At 35.1% G+C, this 14936-nt stretch overlaps 1 protein-coding gene across 1 annotated transcript in view; it reads left to right on the forward strand.

Annotated features, from left to right (window-relative positions):
- Positions 1-14936, forward strand: part of KCNH8 (potassium voltage-gated channel subfamily H member 8) — a 178302-nt gene that overhangs the window by 95425 nt on the left and 67941 nt on the right. Inside the window, exons 6-7 of the mRNA XM_064414163.1 lie at positions 8371-8528; positions 13100-13307. Of these exons, the coding sequence (XP_064270233.1) occupies positions 8371-8528; positions 13100-13307 (366 nt within the window). The remainder of the gene's footprint in view (positions 1-8370; positions 8529-13099; positions 13308-14936) is intronic.

Genomic DNA, 14936 nt, shown 5'->3' on the forward strand with positions numbered 1-14936 from the left:
GAGTCTGTTTTCAAAAGATACAGCATAGTTTATAATAAAAAAGTCTTTCCAGTTTAATGTGTTATTATAATGGTCATGATATGTGATGCTTTTCTGGTGTGTCAGCTACTATGGGACTGAGATTAACTATTCACAGTTAGGCACCCTCACAGTCAAAGAAAGCAACTAAAAAGAGCAAACCCCAAAGGATAAAACAAAGAAGCAGGGAAAAGACATAACTCCCGTCTCGTGACATTGGGGTGCTGGTCATTCATGTCTACAGCATCCAAAGCATGGTGTTTGTTAGGACCTATCATATTAGTTCATTATCACTGACCATGTTCTTCTGGAGGGAGTGACTTTTGTTATAAAAATACCCACACAGAAGATGCCTTCAGATTTCTTTCTTTATATATGATGGGTAATTTACCCAAGAAAAACAGTATTTCCACGTGGATGTAACTTCAATATCACATTACTTTGCATTGTGAGAACAATAGTAAAGAAGAGTAAATCAGACAGTTGCAGATGAATTTTGGGAGTCAGTTCTGCTATGACCCGTCACACCCAAAACCAGATTTTCTTGCATTAATATCACTGAAAGTGTTGTTTACTTCACAAACTTGAATGAACCAAGGCTTAGAACGTACATCATAGCACTGCCTTAGGACAGGGACCGTGCTACTCCTCATGTACCATGCAGTGATAAGCAACTTGGTGTCAAATGGTAAATAAACTCTTCTCACTGGAGAAGTTTGCCTGGTAAAACAGGTCAGTGTATTAAATCATTACTTTAACAGTAAAAACTCTAAATTTTAGTTACTACATGCTAGCAGAAATCTCTTATTCAGAAATCCACCATGTTACATAATATCATGTGAATTGTTGTAGAGATTTTAAGAATTTCTAGTGTTAACCATGTTCCTGCTGTTCATCTGAACTTTAATCATCCAGCTAAATCCACAAGGCTTCTAAAAAAGAGCTTCTTTCAATGGAGGTGTAATGTGGCTATTAAATGTGTTTTCCAGACTCTGTGACTACCCACACAAACTAAATGGGTTTGTTTGCACAATATTCTGAAGTGCTAGTGACCAGGAGAAAATAATATTTGGGTTGTATCCAAAGAAAAATAGGAGGGAGAGGAATACTTGATAGCCATATTTTACGTTTTTAAATGTACAGTTGCTTAAGGGCTAATTCTAATAATTTTCTATCATTTTCTTAAATGATAATGCTCCTCAATGAGCTTTTTTATTCTTTTGTTTTCTTTTTTTTTCTGTTTAAGCAGTGGAACAGAACAAATTTTCCTACTTAACAAAACACCATCCTGGTAGTACAATGATGGATCGTGAAATTCCATTTCAGATATTGAGTCCTTTACAATCTAGACATCATATCTTGGGATACTTAATTTCTTTAAGTTCCAGCAGTATATTATTTGGTCCAATTTCTTCCTTCTCATCAACACAATACATCTGAGACTTCAGTTATATGTAGTTTTGCATGATCTTTCAGTTCTCAAAGCTTCTGACAAGAACTAGAAATTTTTAGCATCTAGTACAGTCTTGAATAGAAGATGTCATATTTAACCCATGTATTAAAGAAACTGTATTTGGATAAAGCATGTTTTCCTGAAGGACATCAACTCTTCTTCAAAGATCTTAAAGAATCCATAACTTTATTTACTTATGACTTGTAAACCATATATTTCTATTTTTGAAGGCTTTTTTCATCAATCTGCAGAAGTGACATCTCGTGAAGTGTTTGGTTTTTAAAATGTTACTACCTCATGACTCTTATTTTGGGCACACTGGATTGTAATTTGACATCTGATATGACACAACCTTGCTTTGCTGCTTCGTTCCAAAATTAGATAAGTATGTATGGAATACATCTAGATTTTCTGCAAGAATACTCTTAGCTGCTCTTGTAATGACATAAAACTATTTATCATTATCCTTACTATTTACAAAGGAACTCAAGTTTTCTGTTAGTGTTTCTTTCCTAAAACTGTCATTTTCCTTCATTATGGAAACCAGTGATTTCTTTCTCTTTCTCAAGCAGGTCTAGGTTTTCATTACAAATTTTCTATGTTTATATTGGTTGTTGCTTAAGATCTGTTCACCATTTGATATAACTTTCTAAAAAAGAAGAAAAAAATACTGTTCCTCCATCAGCTGCAATAGGCTTTTAATAAGACATAATTTTGATTATATTATTTATATAGTATGTATTTTATTTTATACATTTATTACATAAAATTTCTACATTTTAGTACTTAGTTTATTAGCACTTAGCCTTTGTTTTGCTTTTTTTTTCTTCTTGTAAGCTTTATTTGATTTGGTAATGGCTCAAGTTCTTACACAATGGTATAAGATGAGCATTATTTTCGTTTCCTACATAAACCCAGTTCCAGCTCCCTCACCTGACCATGTCAACCTCTGAAAAAAAACCCATTAAGCTAATTGTGGTTATAAATGTCTGGAAGGAAGACGCTGAACTGAAAAATCACACTTCCATTTGAATAAATTGTTCCTAGGCAATTTACTAAGAATGTTTATCTCAGCAGTAGAATAAAAAAATAAGGGTTTATATAGGGACAAATAAATTGTTCTTCAAACAGTATGGCACTGACATTTCCTGGAAACTTTCCTAATAACTCTCTGGCCAGATTCTAACATCATTTTCCCTGTACCATTGAATAAAATTTGTTAAAACAATCAGACACATGAAAGAGACTGAACTTTGGGGAAAGTCTTACTCGCTAAGGATAACCAATGTAAAATATCATAAAGGAAAGTTAAAAAAAAAATACAAGAAATTAGAGTCAAGTCAGTCATACCATCTAGAAGAGGGAGATAATGTAGAAAACTGTCTTTGAAAATCAGTGGGCTTAACATACCTCAGTCATCTAGTTTTCAATACAGGTTTGAATGACTGCAGTCTAACGAAACACCACTGCTTATATGTATGCCTCTTGCCCTAAAGGTACAGGGTTTTTTATCTCATTTAGTTCCCAATGAAAGACAGTTAAACTAAGATATATTACATAACATTTTCTGAAATTTAAGACTGTATCACAGGCAGTTATCAAATCACCTGCCTAATCCTGAAATGTTATTCTGCTATAACTTGATCATATGTTTAATCCCAGTAGGATTTATTTTTTAAACAATCAAACCTAAAGAGAGAAAAAAAATGTTGTCACAGGAAAATCAGCTGCTTCAGGTAAAATAATCCTGTTTATGGTAAAGTGGTTCAGCTGGCCTCCAGATACCTATTTTTTTAACAGGGATTAGAAATTGAGATTATACAAAAGACATAATATACTTTTAAAATTTTACAAGGGGAAAGCATCTTAATGATGAATGGTTAGCTAGATGACTAACTGTTGGTGGCTTTTGTTCCTTTTGTATCATTTAGGAGACCAATCTGCATTATGCCCTAAGTAGAACCTCCATTTTTTTAACATGTGTTTTCTTCCCTTTGTTGAACACCAGCTTCAATTGGTGTTTTCCTGCTATTCACTGTGTGAATGTGTCTGTGTGGGAATGTGTTGCATAGTAGAAATCTAGAAAGAGGCAACTTGGTCAAGGATGTAGCATGTCCTACAGAGCTTTAATCCAAGTGAGGTCACCAGTTTCAGAACCTTAGGAACTTGCTTGGATTTCCCAGCTCTTTTATGCCCAGCTATGAAGTAAGTTGTCCTTTCTTAGGAATCAAGCATTGCTAGGGTGTGGATTTCACACTGGAAGCTTGTAAAAAAGAAAATAGTCACCAATAGGTGAGTAAAAGCCACTTAAATAAGGAAAGTAATTGTTTAGAGCTTTCCAGTTATATCATGTTATTGGAATGTTATTGAAATATGTCATGTATTTGGAATGAAAATATCACAGACCCACGTAGTCATGATAATTACAAACTTGGAAAACATTTGGGTAATAGTGGTCCCTGTGTTCTGGTGTTTACTATGAATAATGTGCAAGAGCATAATGGGAGCAAAATATATAAATAAATTAGGAACTGCAACTGTATCAAGATTACAATTTTAAATTAATTTCATGGCTGAAAATGCTGGGGTTTGTTTTATAAAAATGTATTTTCTATAATCTTTCAGTCTATCTTTGCATGAGTTTTAGAGATATCATATTTATTACAAGATTTTTTTTTTTGAGCTATGTGTGTCCACCAGTAGTGGAAACAACAGACGGAGAGTCCATGCAGATGGAGCTAATTAGCCATGGGATCCAACCAGGAGAAAAATCACAGTCATGATTTCACAAATTCACTGTTTATTATCTCTGCATGCATCTTAAGGGCTTAGTGCCTAAAGGGGCTTCAGGTCTGTGTTGTGTTGGGTTGGGAGGGAAAGCTGATCAGTCTGCAGGGTAGAGAGAAAGGGGAATTCAGAGGAACAGGACTCAAAAAGTCGAAAGTAATTGCATCAGCAGGGAACTGTGATCAGAGGGTGTGTGGAGCAGAAGCCCATTTTCCTACACAGTGTGCAAGGGTGACATGATTCCAAGTTCCAAGTGTCTTGAAATTGGAGATCTTGGGTTCTCCCTGTTGGGTACTTTCAGGTCAAGTTTACCTTTGTGTTCAACAGACAAAAAAAACCCTCACTGCTTGGCAGGCTGACACTCTTTGCTCGAGGTTCACACACAGCAGTGTGTGCAGAAATGAGTGGGGAAGGAGAAGATCATGGCTGGCTTAAGACACATACGTGTTTGTTAACATGTGTCTGTGTTAAACACAGTATAAATCTTGTGGAAAAGGCCATGTAGTTAAACATTATTTAAGGACCTTTCTATAAGTCAATAGGATAATCTGGACTTTATACTGAGCTTTAATTTTCTTGAATCTTGACTTTTTTTCTGTCTAATTTGAACCGAAATTGAATTATGTAACAAAATAAGAACTCAAATTTTTCCTACTGAAGATTATTCACTCTTTTTTCCCTCACTACATCAAGAAAAATATGGTATTTTAAATATGCGTGTGCCGTACTTCAAGATAGGTGTAATGAGTTAAGCAGTCTGATATTTTCTGCTGTTCCTCCTGCTTTAGTTTTAGGCAACTTTGTTGATGATATTTCTCATGCCAGAGACATTATTTAAATGCTCTGTTTTGCTTTCCTGAGCACGTGACATGTATGACTCACAAGACCAGTTAAAGTGATCCTTTCTTATCTCACATTTTAAAAAATAAAATAAATTCCGATTTTTTTTTCTTTAGTAATAATCTTTGTTTATAATGTTTGCTGAGAGGTGCTAAAGCAAAAGAGAGATTGCAGTCTTTGTCCCAGCTTGAAACAATTAAACACAGCTTTAAATATGAAGTTTGCACAGGCTGAAATTTTTGTTAGAGCATACTTGAAGATAGTGTGAATATCTTTATCCTTTGAATACCTTTGTGAATACCTTTAAGCATACTTAAAGACATTCAAATGTATCTCTTGTAAAAAAAATTTAACCCACTAATTATCCAAATATATTGGGGTCACTTCATATATGATTTAAGAATCAGCTCGGAGATTAAAAGTCCCTCTTGCCTTGTTTACTTATAATTGTTGCCCTTCATGTTGTAGGAAATGATTAAAACTCACCTCATCTCAGAGCATTTGGAACAAACTAAGCACTAGAGAAAACCATTAGTTTTGAAGCCCTTGAGTTATTTGGAATCTCCAAAGCTTTACATTATTGATGCTTGTGTTGAATTTCAGATTGTTCTTTCAATTGTCATCAATTTGTAAATGCTACTGCACAATAAGATTAACAAACAATTTCTAAAATTTAAATAATGCATTATTATTTTCTATCTTTGTATTAATAAAGATATTAGAGATAAGAAAACATTTATAATAAATGAAAGAGCAAATCTTCGCTTTCTTAACAGAAATGCCAAAAAAACTGTGGAATATATAATTCCTAGAAATAATACAATCTCTCAGAAGAAATGGTAATTTCTAAACTTGTGTTAAAGATTTTGTTGTGCTCTTAGAAGTTTCTTGCCTCAGGAGTTCTTTTCTTGTGTTTTCCCTTACAGATTTCACAGTAAGTACTTTAGCACAGCAGTTAAGCTGTAAATAAGATTGCCCAGATGAAGAAACTGTTTACACCCAAGTATAGCTCAGAAAGTTGTTAAGAAACACAAGATGGATCACTCTTACTTCCCACCCTCTGGACTTTTATCTAATAAGCTGGATGCAAAAAGAAACAGTTAGCATTTCCTTTTTTTTTTTCTGTATAGCTATTATCTGGGGCTGTTGACCTATCTTGCTTTGATAGGATGGCAGAAAAGGGTGCTGTGCAGAAAAACCTCTAATCTCTTCAATCTTGAACAGTGAATTGCATACTCACATTGATAAGCCTTTGGGGTACTGGATGTACTTACATTTAAAGCAAGAATTTATCTCCTTTTCTGTTAAAGCTTTAGTGGTTTCACAGACACTAATGGGCAATAAATAAGCAAATACTTTTTCTGACTTTGATAACTACATTTTGGGGTTTGTGAGACAAATGAGAATGAACAGTTTCAAAATACTAGTGATGCAAATATCTTTATCTTTGTTATCTCTATGAAACAAATCTTCATGAAGGTGTTCTGTATGTGACTGGTGTTGCCACACTTATCTGGAAATGTGGCTAGCAACGAACTGTCTCTACAAAGCACCTGTGGAGCTAAAGTCACTGCCTTGCTCATTATGAACCATGTGAAATTATGCCATATTCCCATCTCAGTTGTGTTATTGAAAGTTTCATAACATTTTTGTAGCTTTAAGAATGCAGAGACAGCTGAGACTACTTCATGAGGTAATCTAAAATCATTATATCTCTGATTTCACTTATATGTTCTCTTCAGCCTGAGGACTTGGTTGAAGGAAAACATTTTTTAAACCATGAACCAATTATAACCTGCAAGACCTCAGTCTGTGAACCAGATACCTGCCAATGTGTGTCTAGGTCACTTTGTGTTACAGTTTTGCACTAAATCCTAAAAAAAATGCAGAATCAGCAATGTGCCAAAAAACTGAGAAATTCCCGAAAGATTTCATTAATTTAGGAGACTTGACTCTACTAGGTCAAAGGGATGTAGAGACCAAGGTCAAACTGTTGGAAATGCTATAGATTTATTACTAGCAAAGTACAGGTTAACCAGTAGGACAAATGAGCATAGCAGGCTGTCTGGCTTCCAGCTTCAGAAGACAGCATAAAATTTTTCTGCTATTGAAACCTGGAAATTATTATTCTTCAGACCCAGAACATTAGAACTTGGGATTTGATCAAAATTTATCCTAAATGAATCTTTTCTGATACCCTAAAGCAGCAATCCAGCATGATTTTCTCTGTTTGCTGAACCTCTCTCTTGTTCCCTTTTGCCCCCAGTGGGGAGGAAAAAGATTGTTTCCTGTCTTCTTGAATATTGTGGTTAACAGGCTTGAAGAAAAGGTCATACTTTATGCAGTCTTAGCGTAGCCTACCTAAAGAAGTTCTAGGGAGTGGTGCAAATCAATCTCTTTTTTCCCCTAAAGCTATCTTGCTGTAAAACACCAGCCTTAATGGTTGGCTGCACGCTTTTCTGACTCTGTAAAAGTTACACCAGTAGTTCTTACTAATGTTAGTAGAAACAGGGTACATAGCTTGAGGACAGATTATAGTCTATGTCTTGCAGGACATGAAAATAATTGAGACTTTGTTGTCAAGACCTGAATTTTTTTTCAAGTGCTAATGTGTTTTGACAAGACGTGTCAAAAGCACATCTCATACTGAAAGAAACGCATCCTGGAATGTTAGATAGGAACATACAAAATACACAAGTCACCAAGCAATTCATATCACTTTTGTGATATCCACCATAGCCCAAAAAATCTTTTGTTCAAGTGTGTTCAGCATTTTTCAGTTGATAAAAAAACATTTATCCTTGAGGATGACATTTGTCATCTGTGCTAAGTAGTTATCACTAAAAGAGCTTAAATCACATCTTTTAAACAAAATAATTAATGATTTTTTTATTTTAAAAAAATGCAAGTAAATTTTATGGACAGAAATAATACCCTTTTTTTTAATTCAGAAAAATACCACTATTTGTACAGTTTAAAGATCAGTGTGTGTGGATGTTGTTTTTTTTTAATTTAAACCCCCTTTTAAATCAGTGAGTGATAAATGTTTTAGACATTTTGTTTATTCCTTGAAAAGAATAATGCTTTCATTGGTTTAACTCAGTGTATGTGCATCTCTTACTACTATGCTTTTTTGTTGTTTCTGTATTAGATTATTCACCTGGTATTTATAATGCAGAAGAAAACCAACCATCATTATTCTGAATTCCTGGTGCTGTGCCCAGGAATTAAGAAATCACTGTCTCTGATTATTTTCGTTCTTTCTCAAGCAGATATTATTTTAAATTTCCGAACAACATATGTCAGCAAGTCTGGCCAAGTGATATTTGAAGCAAGATCTATTTGTATCCACTATGTGACCACGTGGTTTATCATTGACTTAATTGCTGCACTTCCTTTTGATCTTCTTTATGCTTTCAACGTCACTGTGGTAAGTACTAACCCGTGTTCTTAATTGTTCTCTTTTTTCAAGAGAAGCTTGTTGATGTGGGGTTTTTTCCCCCAGATCTGGAGACTGAAACTGAATTCACTAAAATATCTAGATGTCTTTTACAGCTTTGTGGTGGATTTTCACCCTGGATGCACCAATTTTTTAATTCCATCATCTTTGCTTTGTGAATGGTTGCATCCATGTTAGCTTCATGTCTAATTACCTTACTCAAATACAGTTTGCTATGACTTTTGCTCTATTATGGTACATAAATTCAGTCCTTAATTTTTCAAGACTCATACATTTTATTATGGTAAAGTAAATCATTGTTATGGTCAACATATTTATTTAGTCAGGAATCCTCTTTCTCTTTACCTGTGGGAATTTTCATGCAAAAATTACAGCATGACTACTAATTTTTTTGTGTGTTCTAACATGTATGGTTTACAATTGTCACTTACTTTAACTTTGGTTTCAACTCATCTTTTTTTTTTTTTTTTTTTTTTTTAGGAATATAATGACAAAAAGCATAATCTGCTTTGAAAATGTTCTAAAATTAGGTGATGTCACAATCATGATGGATTACATTTGTGTTGGCTTACTTATGCTAAGACAAAGGTTTTTATTCTGCTAGCCCTATTGGATTTTGTAGAGTAAGGATCTACAAAGAAAAATTGCAATAACAAAAAAGTAAACAATCCCCCCCAAAAAATGCAAACACCTCCTACACCTCTGAATCAAAGGGTTCAGTTTTTGAAAAAATATCAGCAGATGTTTCTTAATTTTGTAGATTTTTATCAAAAAAGACTAAGTTTATCAGCTGTCCACTTTCTAATTCCCATAATTTTTATCTTTCATAAACAGATGCACTCAACCTCAATTTCATTACAAGTGACTTACAGACTAGTACAGAGATGATAGGATAAATACATACCAAAAAAACTAACAAACAGAAAAACACTAGTCCAGAAGAGTCCCATATAAGGTGTAACACTTGATTTTATAATTTAGTTTCATTTCCTTCAATGAACTCTCTTTTCATGTCATTTATTACATTAAAAAAAAATCAATCTAATGCTAGTGCAGATGCTTTTTAGAACCTGATTGTTAGTTTTACATTGTTCACTGTTTCTTTATAAAAGCTGGATAATCTATTTAAATACATTACTATCTCAGTTTATCCCTTACACTCCTACCAAACAGCCAGCATAATGCTGTTGATTTAATTTCTACTAAAAATTTTCATTAAGTTAACCATGTTTACTTTTTCTGCCAAAGAAAAAAATTAAAAAATCTGAAAAGAAATTTTTGTCCCCAGTGGAAGGACTGATAAGATTTCCATACTTAATTCTGGAAAAGAAAGTATTATCCAATTATTCTTTTTACAGTTAAAATGTCACATTATTAAAAATGCTGCCATAATATGATTAATACACATCTCCTGTCGTACTTTTAAGCTTTTTTCCCTTAATAAGACCTCTGTATGATTCCTTGATGGGAACACAGTGACTTACTGTATCACATCTCCTGTTGTGACAAGACATAGCAACTGTTAATGTAAACCTCAAGATAACAATGGCTTATTGACTGTCTCAAGAATGGGGGATGTGTTAATCACACAACACTGTTTTCAGACTTCGTGATTTAATAAGGCATTTCCTCATGTCTGTTCTCAGATTTTCACTTCATCCACTTTCAGATGTTGCCTCAACAGAACGGTGAGAAGTGACATCAGGGAGCATCTCACTCCTTTGTTGCTCGGGCCCCCCCAGCACAAAGGCCAAACCTTTAGGGATGCTCTAAATTCTGCAAGCCATTGGTATAGTGCCATACATACCTGTGTATGTATGTATGGCACATATATGTCATAGCCCAGCTGGAGACTGATGGAGCCAGAGTGCATGTAAATGCTGTGGAGTCATTTGCTGGTTTTTTTATATATTCTAAAGAAACAAAAGTTAAACGGTAGGAGTTGGCTCTACTGCCTTTACACCTTACCTGGATTCTGCCCTAGCATTAAAATCAGGGACTCTTTGGCGATCAGAGACCACAGGCACGTTCCTGCCTATCCTCAGTGCCTGCCAAGACCCCAGCTCCTTCCATCCTTGTGTTCATCTAACATAAAGGTTCCCTTAATTTGGGAAAATATTGTTTCAAATGTTGCCATAAAAACCAGGCCATTAAGCACTAGTTATAATGGTTTAATTTCTCCTTTTTGAGCAGCTATCGATGGTTGTAGAGCAAGATTATAATTTTTTGAGGAAAAGCAAATAACCAGGTGGACAAAAAATGATTAAAAATCTCTCCCACAAGTAATTTCTTAAAATGTGTCCCATTTCTTCATTAATTCATTTTTTATGGAGATGGTTCTTCCAAGCAGAGAACTTCATCATTGGTTTGTAGCAACTTTATTTTTTGTCAGTACTTCTCAGGACTTCTATTTGAGTTTGTGTTAGTCTCAGATAAAATTCTGTCCCTATCCTTTTGACAGAAAAAGGTTAACACAGCTAGTCTAAAACGATTAACAAAATGGAAAATTTTCATGATTTTATATCTGTGGGCAAAGAAAAATCTATGCAGGCACAAGTATGAGTGCTGACTCCTTATTTTGTCTTCCTAAATTTGTGACATAGAAAAAGAAGTTGCCTGATGGCATTTTAGATCTTTCAATGACATATTGGGCACAATACCAGAGGAGCATTTGGCATGACTAATGAGAAAATTCAGTGCAATAATACATGATTAATTACATCTGTGTTCAATTTTATGAAGAAATGATTTTGAAATGGGGTAGTCCTTAAGCCTTAAAATGAAACTGCTTCCACGTTAAAAAGAATATTATGATATATGATTCATGTCTTTATATCTGTAGCTTAACAAAAATGGTCAGAATTTAGGGAAGACTGATAACTGGCAGGGCACACATAGAATTATAACACTCCTTTTGCAATTTCTTGTTTGTAGGAATCTTAAAAAAAAGAATGAAATAATTTCAACAAAGCTATCATTATTTAACTGTGATGTTTTACAACAGCCTCCCATGTGAAGATGACAGCTCCAATATGTAGGCCATAGTGCATATACAATCATTATATATAAAATCGTTATACAAATGTTTTAATGTAACTGCTACACCTTGAAGAGTCAGTCATGAATAGGGACCCAATTATGTTATAAATGCAACAGAACCATATTTGGTTCAAACAAGCTGATGAGAGAAGAAAAGGAGACTGTGAGATGAATTACCACTGAAACAGAGGCGGTTGGTACAGTTTCACAGCAGTTAAAGAACAACTATAAATTAAAGTTATATGATTGTAATAATGTAAACATGGCAATTACTTCAGCCTTCTGTCCTAGATTTGCAGATATTCTTGGACTTAAGACCACAGACATAACTAATTCTCTGGCACTGTAGATGGAGAATGACATAGAAATGAAATGCAAGAAACGACCTTGTAAATATTTGTGTGCTCAAATGTCAGACCTTATTTTAACAATGTATTTTGAAAAATGCTATATTTTTTGTTGATTTTCTTTTTTCCCTTCCTATGTACATGAAAAAATGTAAAGGTTCTTGAGAAAAAAAAGCCACATTAAATAATGGGCTGCAAATATTGCCCTTTGAAGAGGCTCATGGGAGGATTACTTATGCACTACCAAAACTGTAGTGACAAAAAAAAATAATGCTTGTAGATTTCTGTTTTCTTCTTTACAGGTTTCTCACATACTTAATTCCTGAGAGTGGAATATAATCAATGAGTTGTTAAATCTTTAAAAAAATCAAAAACACCTGATGTTACAGAATATATCAGTCACCTCAGATCTAGCTGATGGTGAATGCACACCAATAAAATTTAGATTTCAGACTACTATCTTTGGTAAGAGAAAGGCTGAGCATCAGCATATTCTGGATTAACAAAAGCAAAAAGGTATTGATTGAGCTGTGTTTTTAGAATTGCTTTTGAGAGAGTGCTTTACTGCACTCTGGGAGAGTGCTGTGGCAAGACATGTCCAGTCTGATGTTACTTTTCCAGCTGATGTGGGTATCCTGTATCAAGCAGGCCTTAATCCTAATGTCTCATTAATGGAGGAAGAAAAAAAAGCTTATTGTTAATAAAAATTATGGCTATTTAATCTTAGACAAATACATTAAATCTCTTTGGATCCTAATCTCTATATTGTTTGCTATCTCTGCCCAGCAGCTGAAGCTCAAGCCGAGCACATTCCCTGTAAAACTGTGGGCTGTGCACAGTGTGCTGTGGATGTTGGTTGCAGGATGCTCTGGAAGGGCTGGGATTATCCAGAGACTGTTCACTTTATGCTGGAACTCCTCTAAAGCCAGGGCCATACGCTTCATTAAACTGATGTACACTTAGGGTGCTGAGCAGATTAGGTGCTGCTTTTGCCATATAAACATGAAAGGCAATATTTTAGTTAAGAAATTTAAGAAGCAGTATTATAACTTTCAATGAAAGCTTTCTTGAAACAGGAGAACTGTGTGATAGAAGTACATTTCTGCCAAGCTGTTTAGGTGCTGACAAGTGGTTTTTCTCTCCCTGTTCTCCCAGGTTTCCCTTGTCCACCTTCTGAAGACCGTGCGGCTCCTGCGCCTGTTGCGCCTCCTGCAGAAGCTGGATCGCTACTCCCAGCACAGCACAATCGTTCTCACCCTTCTCATGTCCATGTTTGCCTTGCTTGCTCACTGGATGGCCTGCATCTGGTATGTCATAGGGAAAAGGGAGATGGAGCAGAATAACCCCCTTACCTGGGACATAGGTAAGTTCTTCCTTCCCGCATGGACATATACACATATGTTTATATATCCATAAATGTATGTAAATATATAAAAATGCATGTATAAGTCACTAAAAATTCAGGTTTTATTCAATCTTATTATTTAGTGCTGTTTGTAGAGAAAACTCTGAATTTCCGATCAATGAAAAGAAGAGAGTTAAAATAAAAGTCAGTCGGAAAAAATATGAAATAATTTTAGATTTTTAATAGTGATTCAAAGTTTGGAAAATTCAGGATCTGTATAGGAAGTGACTAGGCAGACTGCATAGCGGAGTAGATTAGACAACTCATCCTGGTTCTGCAAATTAGGAAAATTCATCAAACAAAACATTCCCTCAAGTGTGCAGATTCCTACGCATTGAAACAGATAGGCTCTGAAATGTCTTCAAGTTAAAAACTCCCTTTGAAATTATTGTTTAGAGGATCTGCAGGCTTATATTTTTCAGAGCAGATGTTTATCAATGTTTATCATGTTTATCAATGGAATGCTCAGTTTTGGTCCAATCTTTAGTTTCTACCTCAGCCTTCATTCTGACCTGAGCATTCCAAATTAACTCTTCAGATTTCAAGATTTTCATTTTTTGCAATAAAACATCTTCCACAAAGTTTATCTAAAGGTGAGACAGTTTCCCAAGAGAAAAAAATATTTGCTGTGGGGGAAATAATGCAAACACCTCTGACCAAAGGCTGAGTGATATGCATTCAAACTGCAGATTGGCCTACTCTTATTGCCTTTAATTTCTTTGTTTTCTCTTACTCCTGTTATCATCTTCCTAAATATCACCTAATTGTGATAAATCTGAGGGGAAAATGACAATAATTTAAAAGTGCTTAACCTCAGAAAAGTGAGGATGCTGGGTCAGGAAGAGAAAAAGAAGAAAGTTCAAGAAATATGTGTTTCTAGTTTTTCAATAGGTTACTTAAAGATTTGTGGAATCTTCTTCTAAGTTGATTGTTGACTTGTCTTTTTTGTAAACTAGGTCTGTGACCTGCTGCTGAACTTTTTGTAGAGAGCAAACTTCTGACAGAAAAGACTGCAGCTCTAGGGGAGACTATACAAAGAAAGCCCACTGTGCAAAAATTGGTCAAATACCGCAAACAGAGAAACAAATCCAGATAATAATAATAATGATAAAAATGTCTCTCTGGTGGGAAGTAGCTCTGAAGGCACTTTGTCAGCTTATGTAGGCCACAAACAATAGCTGCTTTCAAAGCATTCACTGCAGTCCAAATGATGATGGTGGGCTGCAGCCTTGCTCCCTGGGTAGGGCTGTTGGCCATGCTCCCTATGCTCTCTTTTCCCTGAGGCAAAGCCACATTCAGAAAACTCTCCTCATATACCCTAGGGCTCCTGGCATTTATTACTATGAAAACATTAAACTTCACCTATCAGTTTTGTCCTTTCTTGGGCAACAGCAGTAATAACCAAATGTCCCAGCAACCTCACTAGAACCAATCCCAGTTTAACTGGAACAGAGACATTTCCCAGAAGTCCCATTTGTGTCTCAGTGCAGGGGGTTGTATCTGGGTTATCAGAAACTGATCATCTTCCAGTGGGTTCCCAGGCTGGAACTGCTCCTTAACAGCCCTCACAACCAACTCACCTCAATC

Source organism: Passer domesticus, chromosome 1 (genome assembly GCF_036417665.1).
Source record: "Passer domesticus isolate bPasDom1 chromosome 1, bPasDom1.hap1, whole genome shotgun sequence".
Taxonomy (NCBI): Eukaryota; Metazoa; Chordata; class Aves; order Passeriformes; family Passeridae; genus Passer; species Passer domesticus.